The 25453-nt window shown below is 34.0% G+C and overlaps 1 protein-coding gene across 2 annotated transcripts in view; it reads right to left on the minus strand.

The window, feature by feature from the left end:
• Window positions 1-1299: 1299 nt before the first annotated feature.
• CALCRL (calcitonin receptor like receptor) overlaps window positions 1300-25453 on the minus strand; it is a 102382-nt gene continuing 78228 nt past the window's right edge. For both annotated transcript variants that reach the window (XM_004426715.3, XM_087435465.1), the window contains 7 exons: window positions 19132-19258; window positions 15692-15845; window positions 14397-14457; window positions 14250-14316; window positions 9631-9849; window positions 9434-9475; window positions 1300-4459 (listed from right to left, as the gene is read on the minus strand). In XM_004426715.3, the coding sequence (XP_004426772.2) occupies window positions 4244-4459; window positions 9434-9475; window positions 9631-9849; window positions 14250-14316; window positions 14397-14457; window positions 15692-15845; window positions 19132-19258 (886 nt within the window). In that variant the 3' untranslated portion in view covers window positions 1300-4243. The remainder of the gene's footprint in view (window positions 4460-9433; window positions 9476-9630; window positions 9850-14249; window positions 14317-14396; window positions 14458-15691; window positions 15846-19131; window positions 19259-25453) is intronic.

Raw genomic sequence — 25453 nt, forward strand, 5'->3', positions numbered from 1 at the left:
CATGTATGTAATATATTGTTCTCTCATTACACATGTAAGATATAAGTTCAAGTTGTTAGAGTGTCCTTTCTAGTGCTTTCTAGTGTGCCCTTCTGGGTTATCTTCACCTTTCACTATTTTGAGATATTTTACAGATATGTTACTTGCAGAAAAAGTGATAATAATGTACATTATTCTTGGTCATGGAAATACAGGTTATTCAATGGAATGCAACTGATTATTGCCCTGAGGATAGAACTGTTTTGCAGCTATTTATAAATTCATTTTGTCATTTCTTATGTTCTGTATGTGTGATGTTTTGAATTCTCCTTTGAATGGTTGTAACATCTTACTGGTTCCCTCACTAATAAATAAATTAAAATCTGTGATATGTTTTCATTTTATATTTGTGTGAGTCACAATTATGTCCTTTATTTTTTTTATTGAGGTAACATTAGTTTATAGCATTATGTAAATTTCAGGTCTACATCATTGTATTTTGACTTCTGTACAGACTATGTTGTGTTTACCACCCAAAGTCTAATTGCCATCGTTTACCATATGAATGTGCCCCTTTACCCCTTTCTCCCTTCCCTCACCCCTTCCCCTCTTGTAACCACCAATCTGTTCTCTGTATCTATATGTTTGTGTGTTGTTGTGGTTATTTTTTTATCTTCCATATATGAGTGAAATCATAAGGTATGCCCTCTTTTAAAAATTATCTTTAAGTAGTTCTTTTCCTTCTTCTTCTTTTTGCTATTCAGTACAAAACTACACAATGGAATATAATGGAGAAAGGAGACAAATCCCTGTACATTTTCCTGTTTCTGGGGATCCTTTCCTTTCTTTCAGCCTAGGAAGGAATTTGCATACATTGTATTTATTTGGAATCTTCTAGCTCAAAAAACAAATTCATAACTGTTTAAAAATTGGTTTATGGTGGGGCTGGCCTGGTGGCGTAGCGGTTGTATTCACGTGATCCGTTTTGGCGGCCCCAGGTTCACAGGTTCGGATCCCAGGCGCAGACCTACGCGCCACTCATCAAGCCATGCTGTGGCGGCATCCCACATACAAAATAGAGGAAGTTTTGGGCACAGATTTTGGCTCAGGGCTAATCTTCCTCAGCAAAAAGAGGAATATTGGCAACGGATGTTATCTCAGGGCCGATCTTCCTCACACACAAAAAAAATTGGTTTATGGAAAGATCTACAGGTTTATTGATGACTTCTAAGGGGGTTAACAGAGATATAATCATTGATTTTAAGAACTATTCCACTGATTACTGTAAACAATTATGTTTATAAATTAGATTCTTCAGTACTCCAGTAAAAACGGGTGAAAATCAACTTTAACTCATAACTTTAATATTTTCATACAATCAAAAAATAAAGATATACATTAAGTAGGCATAACATGAGTTTTTTTAATTGACCAGAATATATTGGGTATGTTTTGCAGATAAAAGATGTGGTGGTTTCTATTAGCAGATTAAAACCAAGAGAAAATTAAAATAAATTCACATTAAAAAATTATTAAGCAATAAATATAGCACTACAGCTACCATTTATTCTATGTTACATTTGAACAAACACTAAATTCCAGAATGGATATTTTATGAATAAATGTACTGGAAAATAAATTTATAAAATAAAAAATGACAGATTAGAATTTTCAAAAATTAAAATGTGACTTATACAAGTACTTGCAGAAAAATAGCAGATCTACATATTAAAAGTTAGAAATTCCCCAAATTAGTTTTTAGATACCAAAGAAGTTTGCTTTTAAAAATGTTGATTGTACCTATTCTTCATGAGTAAGATACAAAGGACATGTTAATTAGCACTTCAGCTTTACAGAAGACTAATTTTTAAAAATATAACCCCTAAAAAATATGAGTTCGAAATTAACACTAGTTAATCATGGGCTGCCTACACCTGAAGACTGCACAATAGGTGAATCTTGGCCATAAAGGAAATCTGACCTAAAATTAATATGAGCACAATAAAAAATTCTTGAAAACTACAATGTAATTTTAATATAATGATAGCTGATAATTTGACATTTTCTACTGTCATCACTTGATAATTTGTCTGGAAGAATGCTGAAATATGTGAACAGCATCAGCAAAGGATTTGAATCTGTGTCTTTGAATAATAAATAGAAAAAAAATGAATTTATTTAAAGGAATTTTTGTATAATTTAGGCAGTAGAAAGTCAAGAACAGCTTGCATTCCTTTTTATGACAGCTTGCTATGAAAGTCACAAATTTGAAACTAACTTAATAAAACCTTTACATATATATAGATAAATTATAAATGTATTGACCAGAACATTTAATGTGTTAATTCTTACTAATTGAGATAATTTTCCTGGACAATTTCAAATGATTTCCGAACTCACCATCTATTGACAGCTTAAGAAATAACCTATGAAGACTAAGTCACTAGTTTAATCCATTTTAAGCAGATTGACGCACTGCAAAAACACATACACATAATGACTTCTCATAAAAGTCCAAAACTGACTTTTACTAATTGAAGGCATTTTTGCTTTTTAGAAATTTCAGTGGAAAATAAAATTAGGGAAACTGAATCCCATTTAAATGTCACTTTAATTCATTGGCAAGATGTTCTTCACCTTAATTTAATTATACCATAAATGTTTGATAACAATTCTTTCTCAATGATGTATTCAAGTCTTTCACGGATTTGTATTATCACATATAGTAGCTCTGTTAAAATATTAAAACATTGTATATGATATATATTGTATTCCCCTAGTTTTTTAAAAATAGTCTGAAACATTTCCAAAGCCATATATCTTCATATAGTAAAAGTCAGAAAAGTAATAATTTTAATGGGGTAGAAACCATAAGAGTAGTGGATTGGCATTTATTACAGTAGGAGTGGTTTACATTTTCTGGATTAGAATACAAGTTCATCGTCAAAGTAAAAGGAGAAATATGTCAAACATACCTATTCTCAAGGTATGAATCATCAAAGCTAATATATTCAATAAAACAATGGCCTTGAGATTTTTTTAAATAAATATTTTATATCTTATCCTAGATATTTCTGATATCTTAGTTTTTAAACAAACTTCTGATGCTGGCATCTGGTTGTCTTTAAAATATTTACCAAATATAGAATTCCAGACTCTATTTTATTATAAAATCAGCCCAGACGTAGTATCAGATATTAACATGCATACATCGTTACATTATGTATTTGTTTTTAAAAATCTTACCTAGATTGTACGTATCTGATTTGAGACTGTAAAATAGAATAACAGAGTATTTACAAGCTCGTTTTTCACAACAATTTTTTTTACAAACTTCCAAAAAAATAAGAAATCCTTCATTGATTTCCTTCATGTAAAATATTTGCTAATTTGTCTACACAGTAGAAATGGAAGGGGCAAAGTTTCTATTTACAGATATAGGGAAACTGATTCCCTCCCACTTGTGTAGTAAGATAGGAGAGTAGCTGACAAGGTGTTTTGTAGTCTCAACCAAGGTGTCTCCCTAATGATACCAAAGTAGAATTGCATATTACACACACTATTCATCAACTCTCCAAAGCAGATATGACACAGGGTGTAACTGATAGATCAGCAAATGAGTAGCCAATAGCAATTCTGCTCAGTTGCCTTTCTTGGGGAGAAGAGGGTGAGCCAACAGGAATAATTAACTCTTTATCTGGTCCATTTGAAAAGGTAGACACAAAAAGGGCTAGAATACTCTCTAGGCAAAAAAAATCAAATGCACCGATGAAAATGGGATAAAAATTTTAAAAACAAACGAATGAAAAGCTAATTTTCCCTCCAAGTCTATAGGCTTTAGCTAGCTCACTTTAAGCAACAAGAGTAGAGTCATGCCCAATGTGTCTATGAACTTTTACAGTCTTATTCATTTGTGAATTCATGCAGCAGTGTGCTGGAACTGGCTCACACGAGGCTACAAGAGTTGATTGTGCTCATATTTTCCCAATTCCACATTCAGTAATGTCATGTTAGTAGCTTGAAATCAGCCATGGTAGGAGTATTTACACCATAGAAACTGGCAAATATTACAAATCAGGGTTTTTTTTTTCCTCATAGAGCTAGTTGTTAAACATTATCGACACACTACTGAATTCATGTGAGGATTTTCTTTGTGCCATTCAAGAAATTCTTTTAATATTGAAGTCTTCTGGTTGTAAAGTCATGGATCCAGGTCTTTGAGTTACTAGTGGCACAAAATAGTTAAGCAATACTCCCTCCATTATCAATTATATAACTTTTCTGATTTTAAGATAATACTTTCCATATCATGAATGCTTTTTCCATTTAAGTGTTCGCTAGGACAGTCATGACTGTAACCTGTACCATCACTGATTGTTGACACTGTGTAAGATGCAGTACGGAGGACATCTGGATGGGAAAAGCTGTTTCCAAATTGGATTTTGTATTGATTCCAGTTTCTTCTCAAAATTGCTTGAACCTATCAATGAAAAAGAAATAGAAAGGCCAAGAGCAATCCATTAATTGAAACCAAGATATTGTATTTAAAAGTATAATAAATTATGTAGAAAAGCTTTCTTTTTTAAAAAAAAGAAGTTAATTAGCATTGAAGTTAATTAGCAAATAATATTGCTTTATTTTCTTACTTAATTTAAAAAATTAAATTGAGTAAACCATCTTTACATTAGGGAATTCATTGCAATTACTCTGTACTTTTAGATTCGATGAATATTTTTCTTTCCATGCCTTATCTTTGAAGCTTTAATAATGCATAAGAATGTATTGTTTTTGAACAAATAGTTAATCCAGACCCCTCACTTACAAGTTTGCATGCACAACATTTAGTTTTATGCCAAAATCTTCATTAATAGAATGAGAAGATAATGAGTGATGCCCCTTTGCCTGGATGAAGTTGAAGTTTATTGACGTTTCCTTGTTCTCTGCCTGGGGCTAGAGATCAAACTCAGGTAGGCCATAGAGAGTGACTTTGGTTTTAACTGAACATAAGACACCAAGGTGATTTTCACCATATGGAGTCAGTGAGAACAAATAAGAATATTCAAATATGTCTCCAGCTTGATCACCTGGACATTTCCAGATGTCTGATGAGTGAGCAGACCAGCTTGGGGCTGTCAGCTTCTAGGTTCGGAATGTATTAGTTACATCCCTGTAACCTGATTTATGTCTTCCCAAAGCATGTATAACTTTGAATTGTCTTCCCCAAGCTCTCTACTGCTCTTTGACCCCTTGATTTCAAAGGAAATCTGAGCATCTAAAAGCAATTTTCCAGTAACTCATACTACAAAGATACAGAATGATTGTTTAACTTTCTGCTAATTATATAGAATTCCTCAACTTTTTATTCACTTTATTCATGTGTATACATCAATATTAAACTTTAAAATAGGGCTGGCTTATTTAAGTCTTTGTTTTCCTGTCAAATAGATCAAGAAAACTTACTTCTCCAAATTACAAACAATCTATAGCAAACACGTCTTCCCAGGACGTCACAGCACCGTGGGAGACTTGCAAGTCTTGTGAGACTCTCCTATATTCTGTTACTTAAAAGGAACACAATGTTTTACTGTCTCATTTCATGTTTTTTCATGCAGGAAAATGAAAGAAACAAATATAAAGTCAATGAGTTTCTGTAGTTAGAATTCGAAATGAGTTATTAGAATTTCCAGGTAGCTTTTTTCTACCCTATAATTAAAAAATTATGTAATTAGAAATACAATAAATTGTTTTACAAGTTATATTATTACGAAATTCAGAACTTCAGGACTTTCAAGCTTATTTCTATAACTGAAGGAAATAATTTATATTCATGTAAATTTTCTTTGAACAAAGCACTTATAGGACAATAAATATATTTATCTTACAAAAAATTATATTTTGTTTCCATCATGGTTTAGTAATGTATTTCTAAATTTTGCAATTAGCATATATAAATTAAGGTAATTTAAAAATAATATCTGCATATGTAATAACTTCAAGAACATAAGCAAATGACAAATGGAATGGCTTTAGAGTGTCACTTTTAAATACATATTCAGAGATTTAAAACAAAAATTACTTTTGGAAAATTTTCTCAATATTTCTGATGGGAATTGGTTTTGATCCTGATTTTTATGCTAAATTAATTTCTCCTCACTTTGTTACTAAATGCTGGACTGACTGAATACATACACTATATAGTTTCCTGTTGAAAGGAAGAGGAATGTAGCTCTCTAGAGAAGATTCTACGTAAATGTTGGGAAGAAGCTGGCAGGAAGAAATATCTTAGCCATGAATGTAATACTTACAGTTTTAAAAATGAAAGCTTTAATTCAATTCTAAAAGCCAAAATGGCTTTTGAAATATCTGACTGTTTGCTCTTGAAATATCTGCTTTGATTAAAATCATCGCCCTATTTCTTTCTTGCAAATAAATCATCAGAAAAACCATGGAAAGCCAACGTCCTGAACTGTGGGAACTTATTGACTGAAGTTAAAAAGAAATCTAATTAAGACCCATAGACCTTGCAGACGTCTGTTTGTTTATATTATTCTCTATACGGATGTTATGTTTTTCATCTGCTTCCTCTAGTACAATATCACTCCTGTTCAACAAAACATTAAAGTGGCTACTCTTAATCAACTTTCAATGTGAAAAATTTAATGGGGAAAGATAACAAGAAAAATTGCCGTTGGTCGGAAGATAGCTTGGTGTTATTAAAGGTATGCAAACGTTTTTTATTGTTTTACACGTGAGTGTTATATAAATAGTAAGGACATCTGTTCAGAATATAACATTACAATTTTATACGCCCATTAGCACCTGAGAAGGAACCGACTAAATCAAAGAAAAGATATTTAACAGAGCTTCACAAAAAAATTCGACCTACTTCTCAGTACAGAAGGTGGGCTCGGTTATTCTCAACAAATCTTTTGCTCACTTTATAAAACTATCTACTCTCAGGTGTTGTTAAATATACCCATGAGAATAGGGAGGACTCTTCTGAGGACCAGAGTCCCTAGTTTATGTTAACAGTGCACATTTTTGTCTGAATGGACTAGAGAAGAGGTGAATGGGTCCTGAGCACGTGTCAAGTCACAGTTATTTAGTGAGAAATGCAAATAGGATTCTTGTGGGTAAAAAAATAAAATGTGAGAGTAAAGATATAGAGATATTAAGCTCAAGGCAAGCTATTTGACCTAATGTAGAAAGCAAGAAGGAAACTAAGCCTGAGCAAATGATTTTAAGAAGTACATGACATAGTTGGAACCACACAAAATGAATTTGGCAGCTGTGTCTTCATGTTGCAAGAGTGGGAAAAACTAAGAGGCAAAGAGACAAAAAAGGAGGGATTATAGTATTTCTTAAGATGAGAAACGAATCATACACAAACAGGGATTGTATCTTGAGAGATGAAGAAAGGGGGATAGATATTGAAGATGTTGTGAAGAATTGAAGATCTGGCAACAACTTGGCTCAAAGATTGTAATTTTCCACTGCCAAAATTTTCTCAATTTTAGGACATGGCAGAAGATCAAAGTCTGAGTCTCTTTTGCTTATACAGATCAAGTGCAACAAGAGTGTTACACATTAGTTTAGATATTCCCTGGGCTTTCTTTCTAAATAAAAGGGCCACTTTGAAATGTGATTCCAATAGGATTAATGATCCCATTTGAACATGTATTTTTGAAAATGAGTGATGGCAATCGAATAAGGAATCTATACTGTACTGAGTATCTACTGAAGGTGGTGCATGGTGCTAAAAAGTTTACATTCCTAGCTTATGTTAAGCCTTGTGAGACTTGTGGAGGAACTTGCTTTTATTTCCCTTTGATAAAAGTAGACACTGAGACTCTGGGAGGTTCAGAGTATTGCCCAAGATATCATAGCCAGGAAGGAAGTGGCATCTTTGGGATTTAACTGCATTGCTATGTTAGTGCCTTTATTCTATACTGCCTTCTATCACAAAATATTTTACTAGTGATTATGTTTTGTACATTTAAAAATTACCCTTTACAAAAATTAGATCTGTTTCCGCAAATGCAGAGGTGTATCTTTCATATTTCATGCGTATTTTTTGGCACGTTGTCCATATCTCTCTCATCTATATTTAATTGTCAAATCCTATATGGGCAGTAAATAGGATTGTCTAATTCAGTTTACAAAATAATAAATTTATAGAGGTACATAATAAATGCTACTTAAACTTTATTATCAAAACAAATGATTTATCTATTCTTCCTAATTGCATTCTCTGTCTATACTTCTCATTGACTTTGGAAAAACAGTTACTCTTGTCCTCTGTATAGCAGAAGAATCACAGAAGCACCACTTAAAGGTATGCAATATAGTCTACTATGTTTGACAGTTCTACACCCGGTTAAAAATATACATATATACAAAATAAAGATCTGTATTTTAAAATTAAAGTATATTTTAATTTTAATGAAAAAATTAAACATGAAATTTTATTATACACTCAGAGAAAGAAGTAAAATATTACTTAAGCAAAGGAAAGCAATATTTTACAGTTTTTCATGACATGTACATGATTTCCAAAGTTGATTTGTTTTATAGGAAGGGTTCTTATACAGTTATGCCAACTGGTTCCATGTGTCTCCTATCTGAAGCTTCATGATAACCTTCGTAGTTACCAAGTGTCCAAGTCTTACTCAGTTACTACAAAATTTGGGTTTCTAAACTTTGTAGAATTTTGCCAAAATCCTCCACCAAGTTAAAATTTGGCAAGTAGATTGAAAACATGTAAAGAGCTAAATCAGTATAGCTCAAACCACTGAGCAATAACACTATTCATATGCATAACAAATATGGTACCAGTTTCTAAAATGCCTGAAACTTTCCAATTAGGAAAGCCTTGGATATAAATCTTGAACTATCCAACAGCACATTGCCACGTTACAAATTAGAGCATTCTATTCTCTTAAATTTCCTAACCCACTGCATCTGCTCCCTGTATAACTGAGAGTTTAATTTTTTTAAATATTTTTGTATACAACGTAAAACTGGTTCCAAAGACCACATTGTGGACCAGTCAAAAAAAAAAACAGAGAAAGGGGGAAAATGAAAATGAGCCAATTCTATTTCCTATTAAAGAGTATGTATGTTTTCTGAGGTTAAGGATTGCCTAGCACCATACCTAGGTCAAAGTCCAGACTTAATAGGATTGGTCAAAAGATAGGTCAAAAGACTAGATAAATAAAAGTCATTGCAGAATATTTTAAAGTGAGGCTGAATTTGCCCTAGCCTTGAACTCCAATATGACCTGAGCTTTTGGGAAGGAGAACTGCATCTATGAAAAGAGATTCTACGAGTCTTTTCTAGACAGAAATGGAATTTGAAATAGTTGTTCCTAGGGAATTTATAATTCTCTCATTTTTTTAAGGAAAATATATATTGCAAATATAAAATGATAAAAGGAAAAAATCAATCACCATACCTCTCCATTAAAGAAGCAGAAAATTGTAGAGACCAAAAGACCCTGTAAAAGAAAAACACAATTATCTGATTCCAAACGGAAAAGATACATTGTTTGTAACCAACTTGTTGCATACATAGTCAAAAATAAAACCAAAGCTATATGTAAATTTAATACCAAATTTCCCAAGCTGCCTTCCTGATGCAAGAATATCATACCTGATAGTGCATAAGAATGGTTATGATGTAGTCGTATACCTCCTCTGCAATCCTCCCCTCGGGTCGCCATGGAAGCAGCACAAATTCAATGCCAAGTAATGGCACCAGGATAAGCGTAGCTCTCACAGCTTTCATGTAGAGATTAGATTCTGCTTGGTGAGTAACTTTTAACTTGGTGATGAGAACACGTACAATATTTAACAGGAAAAAAAGATTGACCTAAAAGAAAGTGAAACGGTATTAAGAAGCATTATTGAAGGATCTTTAATTTTATAAATCTTAGAATATTTTCGAGGTACAAGAATATGTTCTACTAAAGGGAATATTTGCCTAAGATATTAATTTGTATTTCTGGAATTGTGAATTATTAATTTAACAAGTACATCAATTTTAGTGGACTTGGACTGTAGAAAAATAAAATTATGGTGGAAGTAATGTGGAACATATTCAGTTGAGGAATATCTGAGTGTTTTTCTCAGCATATTTTCTTATGCAATTTTTTTGAATTTTGCTATGGTCCAAAAACTAAAGCTTTTGAACATTTTCAGCTCAAACAAAGGAAAGAATTGTTTATTCTTTCCATTGTTCAATTCTTTCAACAAACGCTAATTTTTTAAAGTGCCTCCTCTGTATCAGTGTACATACTAGGTACTTTCCAAATACATATTACATCATAATAACCATTTTTGTCTTTTTTGGTTTATCCTTCCTGTGTTTCTTTTTGTAACAACAATCCTTGTAACTCCCCAAGATAGTACTGTAATCCTCTTTATCTTTTTGAGTAGGCTGAATCACACACTTGAACTAGTTGATATTCAACCTAGACCATCCTAGAGATAAAAAAATTTTGGCACCTCATGGGGTCTTCTGTTAATTACTTTCTGTAATTACATATTTACTATGTGTTAACAACTTTCGCCAAGAGAAAACATTCTCTTTGAAAGGGGGACATAAAACTTCAAAAATATAGTGTGGATAACTAAGTTATCAGAAAACGGACAGAGTTCTGCTGGAATACATTTCTGTGTCTTTCTCTCTCTCTGGTTACTTTCTCTCTTTGTTATCTTCATCCAAGTCAATATCTTTTACTTTTGTCTATTTTCTCTGGGCCCATTCCTTATGCCTTCCATAGGATTATGGACATGAACTCCAGACGAGACCCTTAGGACTCTTACGGTATTATGCTATTTTCTTTTCTTTTTTCTCACCCTGACTTCTAGCATCTGTGCTTGTCTAATAATCTAAAAATTTCAAACTGCATACCAATATGGAATTGATATCCGCATACCTTAATAAATTGAAAAAATAATGGTAGCATCTCATTTAATGTAGAAAACAATGAACAAATAACATAAGTTTGCTGATTTAAGGCATGTGCTATGAAAATAACTGGTCATAAAAACATTCCACTATTATTTTTAGACAATTCAATGGAACATATGCTTCAAAAATAGACAGCACACTATAATCCTGATGGAAGCACATCTATGAAAAGTAACATGGTTACAGACACAGGAATGTCTCTGCTAAAGACAAAAGCAGAATAAGCCATTTCAACAGGTGTAAGAATGAAACATGACAAATCAACTCATCAGCTGTTATTCTACCCATCCTACTGTGCTCTCTTCCTAAGCACTCATTGCTGTTTTAAAAGTTCAGCTAAATGGAAATTACTACCAGCCCATAGAAGAAAAAATAATAATGCCTTTTTACCTGCTTATAAATTTAGAATATAAAATATTTCATAATCCTAATAAGCAAAAATCTTAAATGATAAAAATCAGTAGAAATGCTGCAATTTAGATGCCCATTATTTGCAACTTTCTAAATGCAAAGTGCTTGTCCAAAATGGCAAGTCTGATTTAAAATGTGAAACTAGAAAGTCATCCTACTTCATTTTTCGCAAATACTTCCATTTATTGTAAATAAAAAATAGACCAAGAATTTTTGATTTCAGATGAACTATATCTGAATCTCATCCATCTTAGACCAACACTAGTTCAGGAGAAGAGAAGAAAGCTGTTTTTACTGGAATGCCCATCAAGTTTCCATAGCTAGTAGGCACAACAGGACATTTTCATGTCATGATACCACCCCAGGGTCATGACAGGAAGCGGGGTGAGTCAGCACAGTGGCGGTAGGAGGATTCCTGGGAGCCATTCTTGTTCTAGAACAACCAGCAATCACTTAACCAGGCACTGAAGTGACCTAAGTATCTGTCACTAAACACAAATTGAATGTAACCCCTCTCAACTTCCCCTTAGCAGGATCTCAAAAATGCTGTAGTCACGTTAGTACCACCCTGCTCAAGGGGAAATGTGACAGAGGAAGTCTGAGTGGAAAGAAACAGATTGCGGTTGAAATCTCTTATTTATACAAAACATATGACCATACAAACAATTGCTTGAGCCCCGCCCAAGACCTTGGAATTGGCCAGGACCAGTGAGGAGCCTTGGAGCTTAAACAAGGACGGAACAATGTATCCTGGTAGAAAAATAGGTTTCTAATAATTTTTAGGCCAAAAAAATGGAAAAAGTTTTATGCAAATCATGTGGATTTCACTTCCCTTCCTCCCGAGCAGCTTGATGGGCTATCTTCCAATGTGATATTTTACCCCTGCTGCGCCATCTACTCTCCTCTCAAAGTTGACGTGGACAGCCTTTTCCAAGGATTTCGTTAGTTGCTGTTACATTTTTCATTTGCTGAGTGCTTTTACTTATTTCCTGAACCCCTCTGATTTAGGCTTTGGAATCACATACCCCTCTTTAGTCAGATCTCTGGTAATAAAATTTTGCCTTGTATTTGTTCTGTAAGCTCCCAGGTGGCCCAAACAATGGATCTTAATTTCTTTGAGCTCTCCTCAGAACAGAACCATGGTATCACGTAGAAATTACAAGAAATTTTCTAAAGCATTTTTGTTATATTCTAGGCACTGTATTAATGACTCAACAGGATACATCTCATTTAATCTTTACAACACTCTGTGACATATTTATGCTTATTATTCCATAATCCCAGGTGAGAAAGCAATGGCACAGAGAGGTAAAAAATAAAATAAAACAAAGACACTCCGAGATGCACAGCCAGCAGTGGTAGAGCTGGGTTTCAGTGCCAGCTCTTTCAAAGAATACAGAGTAAGGACGTCTCAGGGTACAGCTTAGACACAGTATGTCACAACGTCCCTAGTATGTGCAGGGAGCAAGGAAAGGAAATTCTTCTCTCCCTGAAATTTTCAGTAGAGTCTACATTAAGTTATGTTAAAATTTCCGTAAGAGATATAATAAATTCCATGTGTTGATTTTTTGAACTGGCTATCTTGTGTGGCCAGGAATAAATCAGAAATTTGACACTTATTACACGCTTTATACACACCAGGCTAAGCACTTTTCATGTATTAACTCATTCAATTCCTTGTTAAAAAAATTTTTAAAGTTGCTATTATTACATTTTCTATTTTATGAGAGAGACTTGAAACACAGACTGATTAGTTTGATTGCCTAAGGTCACACAGCAAGTAAAAGGTGTAAGAGCTCAAACGCACGCAGTCAGCCTCCCAGAACTTACCCTCTAATTTTTATGACACGCTTTTGAGAATGGCTTGACAATAAATACATTTGAGAATGGCTTGAACAGTGTTCTAACGTAACCATATGCTAATTGCAGCTAGCAAATATAGCAAAACAATAGAAGAATATTTGTTTAAAAAAAGAGTCTGAAAACATGGGCTGGAAAGCTTTGAATTTTGGCTGAGAAACATACCACCTTAGTCTTTTTATATATAACTAAATATCAGCTGTAATTACAGTCTTAGAGACTGTAATTGCATTCTGGTCTCTCATGCTCTACGAAAGAAAGCATGTTGATTTGGATTAATTTATTTGCCCATTGAAACAATGTAATAAAAGCATTGAATGTGACTTTTGTTTCCCTGCAACCACATTTAAAAATGTCCAATTGGCGCACTTGTATTAAGTGATGATCATGGTAATAATCAAACAACAGTTTAAGCAACATTCTCTTTCCACATTCAAGTCTTTTCTTTATAAGAATATTACTCCTATTACCAACATAAGTGTGTGGGTTTTTCCAGTTTGCCATCCCCACCTACTAGAGCCATCGGTGCCCCCCGGAAGCTCCGACGCACCTCTGAGAACTGCGTCATCGCCCAGGCTTTCTTGCGTCTGACATTTGCCGCATTTGGTCAATGGGAGGAACAAAGAAAGAGAAGTTTGCGTATTTCTTTCTCCTTCCTTTTTCCTGCCAGGCTGTGGTTGGGGCAGTGGCTGTGTTCCTGTACCCAGGGCCACAGCTCCTGTTGGACCACGCCTCCCAGCACTCGCCCATCTGCAGTTAACTGTTCTGTCGCTCTTCCAATCTAGCCGCGGTAGCAACTTTCCACTGTTGGTCCTTGGTGCCTCACCATCCCTTATGAATTAGTTCCTTTGCTCATCCTGCCAGCACATCAAATATAATACCTTCATTAAGCCCTCTTCAATTAAACACTGGGAGCACGTCATCTGTGTCCACTGGGATCCTGAAGAGTACCATAGGCCAGATGATTCAGAAAATAAAGCTGAAATATGAACAATGATGAAAAATGAAGGATTTTAATTACATACCAGTAAAGCAGCACAAATTGGACCGTGGATAATGTAGAGGAGATGGGTATCAGAACTGATCCAGCAGCTAGGGGAAAAACAGAAATTATGTTGAAGATTTTCATTTGACTTAGTTCCAATAGGAATCACAAAGAGAGATTATCTTACTTGTCATTGTAATATAAGCTTCTGGCAACGGCATGTATACAAGCAGGAATCATTGGAAATCCTGTAAATAGTAAAGAAAAAGAAAATAAATAGGCAACTGTCTCTATCGATGGAACTTCTAAAATATGTCATGAAATATGAAACACAGAGATACTCTAGGAACAAAAATAACTGGTCACTATATGTTTATTGAATAAATATTATCTGTATAGTCAGCCAGTAAATATGGTAATGCATTAGGTATTTATATTTTCAGGTTTGTGTGTATAAGTTTTCCTCTAGTATAAGTCATCTTGAATCAGTGGACTCCAGAACTTAAGTCCATAAATGTGCTGCCTAAGCCTCAAGGCTTAGAAGAAATCCAGCATTCGTATATTTTCTGTGAGATGGAATTGGCCAATATTTGGTAGATGATCAGATGTGGGAACAAGTCAAGACTAACTGTGTGAAGAAGAGAAGGAAGAGAGAGATGGTTTGTGCGTCAGAAATTTTTCATGTTTTGAGCATTCTAAATCAGATCTTTCAAACATGAACTGAAGAAATGTTTTATAAAGGTAACCTGAATGCACTAATGATTGTGTGCATGTGTATACATACCTGTATATATCTATATCTATTATCTGACTGGATGGATAGAGGATAGAAGGTAGGTAGATAGATAAATAGATAATGTAATTTCTGTTATGTTCCTGAAAACTAGTCCTTCCTATGGAATTCATTTTCAGGATTTTATATTTTGTATTATTCCAGTTATTTTTTTAATATGCTAGAAGTGTATCATTGTTTCCTTTGTGAATAATACCATGCCAGGAGATTGTGTGAAAAAAAATAGATCTTTTGCACGCCTTTATTCAATAACTGATCCCTCTTAGATAAAGTTACAGTATTTTTTTTAAACAAACAGTTTTAGAATGGAACTTCAAAGCTGCTTAAACCCAATGCCCTCATTTTGCACATGAGGAAAAAGGAGACTCAGAACACCAAAAAGACTAGATCCCTAATTCGTGATTGTAATTCTATTGTTTTAGTCACTAGATATTTAGCCAAGGTACACATTGGGATATTAAATAGAAAAAAAAACAGACTGTATTATTAATTGACCTCTGACTACTGAAAACAATGAATCAGTGGTACTTTGTTTAAATATTTCAATTTGTAGCAATAAACAAAGGTTAATCACCTGATTTTTTTTTAAAATGACTAATAATAAGTATATTTTTATTACAAAGGAACTCTGCATCCTCCAAAAGCTTTCTTAATAAGGTGAAGCAACAGATATGTGTAATGGCACTTACCCCAGCCAAGAAAATAATACCACATCAAGTGTTGCTTCTCTGCAAACACAGCCACCACAATGAGTGTGTGTAGGTAAATGCCTTCACAGAGCATCCAAAAGTAATTACAGCCCATCAGGTAATGATGAACGAACTGAAACAGTTTACAACTAATCTGTGAAAAAAAAAGAAAGCAATCAATATTTAATTGTTTATGAATTCACATGTAAAGCCATAGTCTAGTTTACCTCAGTTATATAGAAACACAGAATTTTCTCTCCTGTACAGGAAATCTTACACAGTAATGATTCAGATTTGTAAAATGCCGGCCTGCATCCTCATCTAATGGTGCCTCTAAAGTTTTTAGCCACTGACTCTAAAGATTTATAATGGCATACCTCCAAGGAAATCTGTAAATTCCAAATCTACTACATTTAGTGGATATATATTTTCCTAATGTGTTTAAGTTATTATGTAACTATAATATAAAAGTTTCACACATGAATGACTTTACATCTATTTTAGTTATGTCACCCTGAACTCCTTGATGGTTGCATTCTGTTGGAAAAATCTTAGTAATCATCTTAATAATTTTAAAAACAATTCATGAAAAGTGCCAAACACTTGGAAAGTCTTGCATATTAGGCCACCAGTACAAATATTTATTAAATAATAACCTAATGAGCCCATGCTTTGTCTTATTAAAATATGGGGTTTGGGGGGCTGGCCTCGTGGCGTAGTGGTTAAATGTGCGTGTGCTCTGCTGCTGGCGGCCTGGGTTCAGATCCCGGGCGCGCACCGATGTACCGCTTGTCAGGCCACGCTGTGGCGGCATCCCACTTAAAGTGGAGAAAGATGGGCACGGATGTTAGCCCAGGGCCAGTCTTCCTCAGCAAAAAGAAGGGGATTGGCTTGGATGTTAACTCAGGGCTGATCTTCCTCACAAAAAAAAAAAAAAAAGAAAAAAAATATGGGCTTAGAAGGTTTCATGTGAGTATAAAGAAGAAAAAGTGATGGTTTTCCTTCCTCTTTTCCTGAGGTCTCCACTTCTCTTCTCCACTCTTAAAGAGACAGGAAGAGGGACGTTCAAGTATAGGGTAAAGAAAACATGGAGTAAGAATTTACTCCCTTAGCAAGGGGAATAAATTGAAAGCTCTCCCAGAAACACATGGCCAATTATTCCCATCAGCTGCAATTTCCAGTCTGGAATGCAGTAAATATTTAGCAGCAATTATCATTATTTTGAAATAAATATTTTTTTCACTTAAAAGAAAATTGGAAATGAAATGCACTGGAAAATAAATATTGGGTTATCATAGAATAGTAATAATGACATTTGCATACGAGTTAGCTTAAAAATGTTTTTAATATATATTGTTTTATTTAAACCTTAAAATAATTCTGTGAGGCATGATTTATCACTAGTCACATATCTTATAGATTAAAAGCTGAGTACTAGAGGGGCTGGCCCCGTGGCTTAGCGGTTAAGTGCGCTTGCTCCTCTGCTGGCGGCCCAGGTTCGGCTCCGGGCGCGCACCAACGCACTGCTTGTCAGGCCATGCTGTGGCGGCGTCCCATATAAAGTAGAGCAAGATGGGCACGGATGTTAGCTCAGGGCCAGTCTTCCTCAGTGAAAAAAAAGAGGAGGATTGGTATGGATGTTAGCTCAGGGCTGATCTTCCTCCCACACACACACACAAAAACAACTGAGTACTAGAGAAGTTAAGTGATTTGCTAATATTCATACAACATCAATCAAAAGTATACCCTGAAAACAAGTCTTGTATTTCCAATTTTGTTTTCATGACTATACATAATGCCTTCTAACTAAAGGACATTTATAAAACCTTTTCTTTCATTAAATACATCTGCAGAATGCATGACGCTAAATTTTAAATCAGGTACCTTGATGTCAAACAATATTATATTAACAATGTCCTCTCAAAGGTAAAAATGAGTTATTCAATTATATTATATAGAAATAGTAGACTTCAGCTTCAAATTTTTATTTGCATAGTTTTTAGATATACATATGTAATTGGGCTTCTAACTCCTGATTTCATTTTTAAAAATTAATCCATAAACTATTATGATAAAAAGAACTAAAAGCATGCTTCGGAAAAATATTTTTATGAAGGACATTCGTGATATAAACAGGCAATAAATTTTCCAAGAATACATCAAAAATAACCATACTCCAGTTTGCAATTTGTGTGTTAAACACAATATCCTTGTATATAAAAGTGAGATTTCGAATCTCTTGCTCTGCAGCTTCATGACAAAACTTTGACTTTCCTTGTTCTAGAGAAATTCACTCTAAAATGGCAGGACATTAGTCAGTTTTTTATATTGCTAATTATACACCAGTGTGTTTCCTCACCCGGTGACTTTAGAGTGGAACATATACAAGATTAAGCAATCCGGATGCACGTGTGCAAACAATGCAGGGAATTTTAGAATTTTGGAAATTACCCTAAAAACACACATAAAACACATATGAGAGTATTGTTTATTGACCCATTGAGTGAAAATTCCTTCCCTTTTCTGACTTCAGTAACTAGATAATCTTTAAAAAACCACTTTATGTATACATATACACACACCTCTCCACAAATCTATATCCAAAACTAGGTACAGATACTACAAACATTATGAAAGCAGATGATTTAAAAAATTTGAATATATGTTTGTTATTTATCTAGATATTTTCATTGAAGTATAGCTTCCATATGCATATAGCTTGCATAAAATATATACATTCGTATAAGTAAATTTTAGGTTATGTTTTAATAATATAGCTTTTATGTTATGACAGCCTTTGTGCTTATTTTTGTGTGTCTTTTGATAACTCATCCTAAAAATTGTACTTCCAAAGGCATTGTAAGGAAACAATTTATAAATGTGTGCTGAGGTGATAAGGACTTGATAGAACCCTATAAAAATTTTATGTTCATAAAGTTTAACATTATATAGGGAATGTGTAATTCATTTTCCTGATGGTTTTATTAACTCTTTAAAGTCAGCCTGATACCAAACATACAATTTAATTTAAATTTTCTATTCTCATGTGTAGTTTTTTCTAACTACACAGAGTTAGTTGCTTTGATTGATTTTTCAATTCAATTGAGTAAATGTTATGTAGTCATAAACCCTTATGTCCCACCAGGAGCAGGACTCTAGCCATAAAATGAGGTGAAGATATGTGTAACATATGTAAATTATTGAAGCAAAGAAATGTATTCCTCCTTTTGATATGCAATCTTTATAACTTGTGGATTATTGAGATATATTTACCTTTCTGGATTGGAATATAGCTACATATACTGTCTATGTGACAGACCTTAAAATATACATATATGAGTACTTAATTACACACCTAATACACATATCAGGGCCCCCACCCCTCCCATCTCTTCCCCACTAACCTCTTGAATCTAAGGACACAACCTTGTTTTACTTACAGGATTTGAGGCCACTAAGGGCTGGTTGTTGGCCACTGCAGTGAGTTGAATGATTGTTACAATAGAGTTACAAACAAAAGAGAAGAACAGATTTTTGTGCAAGGTAATTCTTTGGCAACTTAGGCTCCTAAGGGGCAAGAGAAACCAAAGGATGTTGACATCATAAAATGTTTCCACATTTTTTATGAATAATCATTTAAATAAGATACATTCACAATTCATAGCAGCTGCTCCAAATTTGGAGGAATTATTTTTTCTCCCCAAGATTTACTCATGATAAAAAACTTAATTAGGGAAAACTTGTAATTCCTTAAAACATAGAGACAAATGTCTTGCTTCAGTGCAGGTAGACATATGTAGAGATAGGAAATTTGTCTTATGAGGCCTCTTTATAAATTTCTTCTGTTAATCTCTCAACATGATTAATATTTGATTCATTCTGAAAATGTAGAAGCTGATATTCAGTGAAGTTAGATCATTGATCAAAAGATTATGCAGCTAATTAACTTGAAAACTTTGGATTTGTCTGTCAGATTCTTACACAGATAATGGTCTTTTCATTATACCATGTAGGTTGTTCTGTTTATATAGCCTGTTTATAGTTGTTCTGTTTATACCACGTAGCCTCTCTGTGCTGGTGGAGATTACGCAGACAAACCATGAGAAAGAAAACATTGTATTCAGAATAGATAAATTGATAAAAACATAGACTTAGCAACCAATGAGGTTTGTTCAGCTTGACTGAATTTTTTTTTCTAATTGGCCCAACCATACATAAGATATAAAAATATTACCACGTTTTACTGGAGGTCCTCATAAAACAAAATAAATGAGCGTTATGGAGTTCGTATAGAAATAGATTTCAGGAAAAGTTGTCATTAATGACAAGTAACGTTGCTCTTCAGATTGAATCCACGTTCACTCTACGAGATTGTCCTTTTATGACTGCCTTACCTATGCTCAAAGACCAACTCAAGTACTACCTCCTTCATGGAGCATTTATTTGAAGGCTTATAATGGGTAAAGTTTTAAAATAGTAGAAAGGAATACATTTGAAACTGAATGCTTAATATCAAAACAAAACACATATGTAGGAAGACATGAGGAATCATTTCATTACAGAGACTTAAAAGCTCATTTTATGTTCTTACAAAATTATGCAATTAATATGGTCAACCCAGATAATCCACCCTATATAACTCAAACCCCAAATGACTTTACTTTGGAAACTTTAAGGAGATTTTAATCTAATTTTATCACGACATCACTTTATCCTAAATAGAATATGTGCCCAGGATATTATAGTTAGGCAGGGATGCTAAGGTTTTCTATATTTAAAAATGTAAAGTTTAGGCTATATCGTCTCTAAAATTTCTTCTGGTTATAGGTCTGTGATTCTATATATAACTAGTATTTTAAAGCATCTGGAAGTGAATTCAATCTCAGTGAATATTTATGGATTTTCAATACACGCCTTCCACAGAAGTGCATGCTATAAGGGACACTTCTGTGAAAGGCTTCATGACCAAGATGGCTCTTGGATCAATCCATTGCCTTTTAAACAGTCATCGACTGACAAGTGTGTGAAGTCCAGCTAGAGTCCATCAAAATAGAAACAGCTGAGAATTGCTAGTATTTTCATATTAGACAGTCTTTATTTGATTTGACTTTGCAGAGTGTGAGAGTAGTGAGAGGCAGGCAGGGACCAAGCTACAGAGTGTAGATGATGTTCTATAGAAAAGAAGAATCTTTGAAAGTTTTGAACAAAGGAGTGGCATGATTCTTGTTATTATTTAAGTAAAGTCAACATTGAGGCAAAAATGGTTCTATTTTCAATAAAATACCACAGCAGTGACACAAGTGCTTTGTGTTCACTGGGGGTGAAGAGAATTAACGATATGAGAAGAGGTCTAGTAAAGAATATTCTTTCCAAATCATTTGTATTGTGTGTGGTTTATTTCTTGTAATTTATCATTCTTCGGTGAAGAACATTATGAACATATAAAATTTTCCACATGGTCTTATTTTAAAATGCTTGCCTTGAGCTTAACCCATGTCTACGGAGTGCCAACTATTGTTTAGGGAAAAACTGCTTACCCATGCAAATACTCACTTTTTTAGTAACAGAATTTAGATAGCTCAGCTACCATTATGGGAAAAAAATTAAGATGTTTTCCTTAACTGGACTATTTTGCCCTCCTCTGCTGAACACACTTATATCCAGGTCCATTGGTTAAGACATATATATAAACAACAAAATTTCATAGTTTTGAAATTACAACCAAAAGGCAGGCAAGGTTTGCTTAGACAGCAAATCAGAAATATTTGTAGAGCAAATTAGGATGAAGGAAAACAAACATTAAAGGAGGCTTTCAAAAATAGCAATTCGTGACGGAATTAAGGGCTGAAAGATAGGAGCTGAGGAACATAAAACAAACAGCATTTATATTATAACTGCTGATATTTATAATACTCACATGTGAAAAGGTTGGAAGTAAGTAAAATAAAATGCTAACTGTAGTTAGTTGAAAAACAATTTTAATTTTCCTTGTTTACACTTAAACTTCCTTTTCTTCTCCGTGATGGTCTGTATTTCTGTTTCTCTCAGAATTCCCTCTTTTCTGATGACTCTCCTCCTACCTCAACCTGGCTTGAAAGTTAAGGACTTAAAAATGAGCTACTGGTATCTGTTTTCTTCTGAAGATGTGATTATTTTGAGTACGGTCGCAAAAAAAATGGCTTCTTATTCTCTTACTCTGTGATACAATGTTATACAGCATTTTCCTTTTTTAGACCCAAACCATGTCATATTATGGGCAAAACTTTGAAATGATAGAATTAAATCCTATTATAAATGAAATATTTAATATCCAAACCAAACAAATACTTAATAGGATACATGAAATCATTTCAGTACAGAGACATAAAGCTTATTTTGAGTGTTTTATGAAATTATTCAAATAATATGGTCAACATAGATAATCCACCCTATATATCTTAGACCAAATATTTCTGCATTGGAAACCCTGATATCCAGTTTAGCTGTCCATATTGTTGTAACAATCTGGACCATAGCCAAATCATTTCACTTCGTGTTGTGTAAACATGTCCTACTATTTACAATACTAGCCTACTGCTGTTGCTTTAGGTTCTTCCATTTCTTCCTCTAGGTTCTGTGCAACTTAATGCAGACAGATGCTATCTGACATATGCTTTCTATCAACGTCTAGTGGTAAAAATAGCTCAGATTTTTCTAGTGATACATATTGTTTTCTTCTAAACATATTCATTGATACATGTAAGTACATTCGTACAAATAAAATCAACTCGTAAATGAAAACCAAAACATGTACTTGGTAAACACACTGGTTTGATTAAATGAAACCCTAAAAATATATAGATATTTTTCCAATGTTAACTTGCAACCAATTTCACCTACTCTAAATTTTTAAATGTGTTGTTTTACTCAAAATATTAAAACAATTGTCTTATAGGATTAGAGAATGTTTTACAAAAAACTCTCTCCCCTTTCTTTAAATGTTATAATATCCTTTTCTATCCTAGCATAACCACAGAATAGAAAATGTGGTTTGTGGGTCTGGATTGTTTCCATTTCATAGTCTCTACATATAATTATTTTAGGACACTATTTCAATATGCAATTTTGACAAGCAGAGTTATAGAGGCAGTTGGTGTAAGTGTGTCAATAAAACCATTACACTGCATGTGGAATGTAACTATGCCATTCAGTTCTCTTTTGGAACAATTAGAAGCAGACTGCATCAAGTCAGTACATAGTTCAGAGTGGGTTTTGAAACCTGACCTGAGAGTGAATCTGGACTGCCACACTTACTGACAGTACGACTTTGGGCAAGTTATTTAAAAACTCTAATCCTCAGTTTCCTCATCTGTAACACAGGAATAACAATAGTACTTCATAGGCTTGTCTGGAAGGTTAGATGAGATCAATCACATCTAGTGCCCAGCATAATATCTAACCCATGGTGAACACTCAATGTTAAGTTAGCTATTATTTTTAACATAGTTATCATATGGCTGATTGTAATCAAGTTCTCTAATGGTTTTCTCTCACAAATAATAAAATAGCATCAAGGTTCACCTCAGTAATATAAAACTGCTCATGTTTTAAGTAATGCAATGAAATAGTAAATTGTCATGTTTTTGTTACAAAACACAATAATTTAGCATTAGAAAGACAATTTCCATGTGATGAAGGGCAATAACTTAAGCAACCTAAATTATCTTCCCAAGGAATTTCATCCTTCCCAGAGTTTCATCCTTCTCCATATTTCCACCTTCATTATCAGGCTGACCCCAAGTATTATGCTGCTCCTTATTCAAGGCTCTGACACAGAATGGACAAAATACTTGTCTTTGTTTCCCATTTAGTTTTGACATGAGGTGGAAATTTCCAAATTGCTTTCCTCGATACTAATCCTGAGCAAAACTAGTCATGGAAAGAGGAAGTACAAGCAATATAAGAATAGCCGGTCTACGAAGTACTGCCTTCTTATGCCAGTTTATCTAATTTAGTTTCCAAATGCTCAGCTCTTTTCCCAAGAAAACACTACCCATGTATCCAAGAGGAAAGTTCATGCCAATCTGAACACTGCCAAAAACAACGGGCAGAAAGCAATAAATGTATGAAAAGAAGAAGCAACATTGCTATCTTTCATCTACTAAATGGAAACTCGAGTTCATGGAATCACCTGGTTATGTATGACACAAAGTAAACATAACTTCTATCAACAGCTCTCTTTCGGAGGCTGCTGGTGATCCATATGGCCAGATTAGAAAAAGTACAGGAGTGTTTCAGCCAAGGTGCTCAATGAAAGTCCCTCTGGAGGGCAAATGGTCGCTCTCGCTCCATCATCCTCCCTCTTCCCCTGCCCCTGCCTCTCAGGGACGCTCATTTAATATGAGTACAGGCTGCGGAAGGAACAGACGTGCTCATTTTGTGTGGCCAACTGGTTTTCTCTCATGTGTGAACTCCCTCAGTGCAAGTGCTCTCCCTGGTCTCCTAATGGACAGGAAACCTAGAGAAGAAACAGTCAGGCTTTCTGAATGCCTGTGATTCTTACACTCCAAGAACCCCTTTTAGAGGCAGAATTCATAATAATAGCAGCCACCATTTGTTGAGCCCTTAGAATATCCCAGGCACAGAGATGAGGACTTTACATTCATTATCTCATTTAACAACCCCTTGAAGTATCAGTATCCTTTAATAAAATTGAGATTTAATAAAGTTGTTCAAGGTCACAATCTTATTAAGTGATCTGCTGAATTTGAATGTTGAAGTTTCTAAGAAAGTAATAAGGCTTTGTCTCTTTTAATATTCATTTAGTCACTTATAACTATTCATTGATGCACAAGTAACATATCGTGTACTGTTTCTAGATGCTGGGGAAACAGTTGTGAATAATACAGAGCAAGACCCTGATCTCATGTCAATGGAGGGTAAATAGACATAAATTCCTTAATGTAATTCTAGATAGTGTTATATGCTTTTTAGAAAGTAAAATAGGACTAAAAGATAGATAAAGACTCTGGCCAGAGTGAGGGGAATATTCAAGACAGAACTGAAACAGGAGAAGATAGGGGAGAAAAGCATTCTAAGCACCCAGAGTCAAAGTTTTTTAAAAAAAGTTAAATCTTAAAGTTTTTGAGGAACAAGAAACACAATGTGAACAGCGCATAAGGCAAAACTCCACATTGGTTTTTTCCATACTAAGATGAAGAAAATAAAATTTAAGGAGCATAATTCACTGAATGACTTTTTGATTCTGATGTTCATACTCTACCGTGTTACATCTTAACGTTCCATCAGCAAATGTTAGCAGCGTAATATCCAGTCCTTCTTGAGTTTTGATTTTCCTAACTACTAAAGAGATGCTACCATTTGGAGGGTTTACCTAGACTTGCTCCTCATATATCGTCATATCTGTGGGTACGGTCTGGGAAAATAAACTATGCTGCAAGAGTGGCAAACCACACTGCAATATATATTATGACTTTGGTGAGAAAAATGTTATGTTCTCTATTTCAAATTACAAAGTTTTAACCCATTCAAATGACTGTATAGTCTTTACATCAGGCAACGGATTATTAGCTTTCTTAAAATGATTTGTCTTTCTATTCCCATGAAAATTTAGCTATGCTTAAATGGCATGTATGTTTCAACTTGCTCAGGCAAAATAGATGAAATACACTTAGAAGTTGCATATTTATCAAAAATATCAACAGAAATATGTGATTTTTAACATTCAGTTATAGCTTTAAATAATAAATTTACAATTTAAAA

The sequence above is a fragment of the Ceratotherium simum genome, chromosome 9 (assembly GCF_057802395.1).
Source record: "Ceratotherium simum simum isolate JZ-2026a chromosome 9, ASM5780239v1, whole genome shotgun sequence".
Classification (NCBI taxonomy): Eukaryota; Metazoa; Chordata; class Mammalia; order Perissodactyla; family Rhinocerotidae; genus Ceratotherium; species Ceratotherium simum.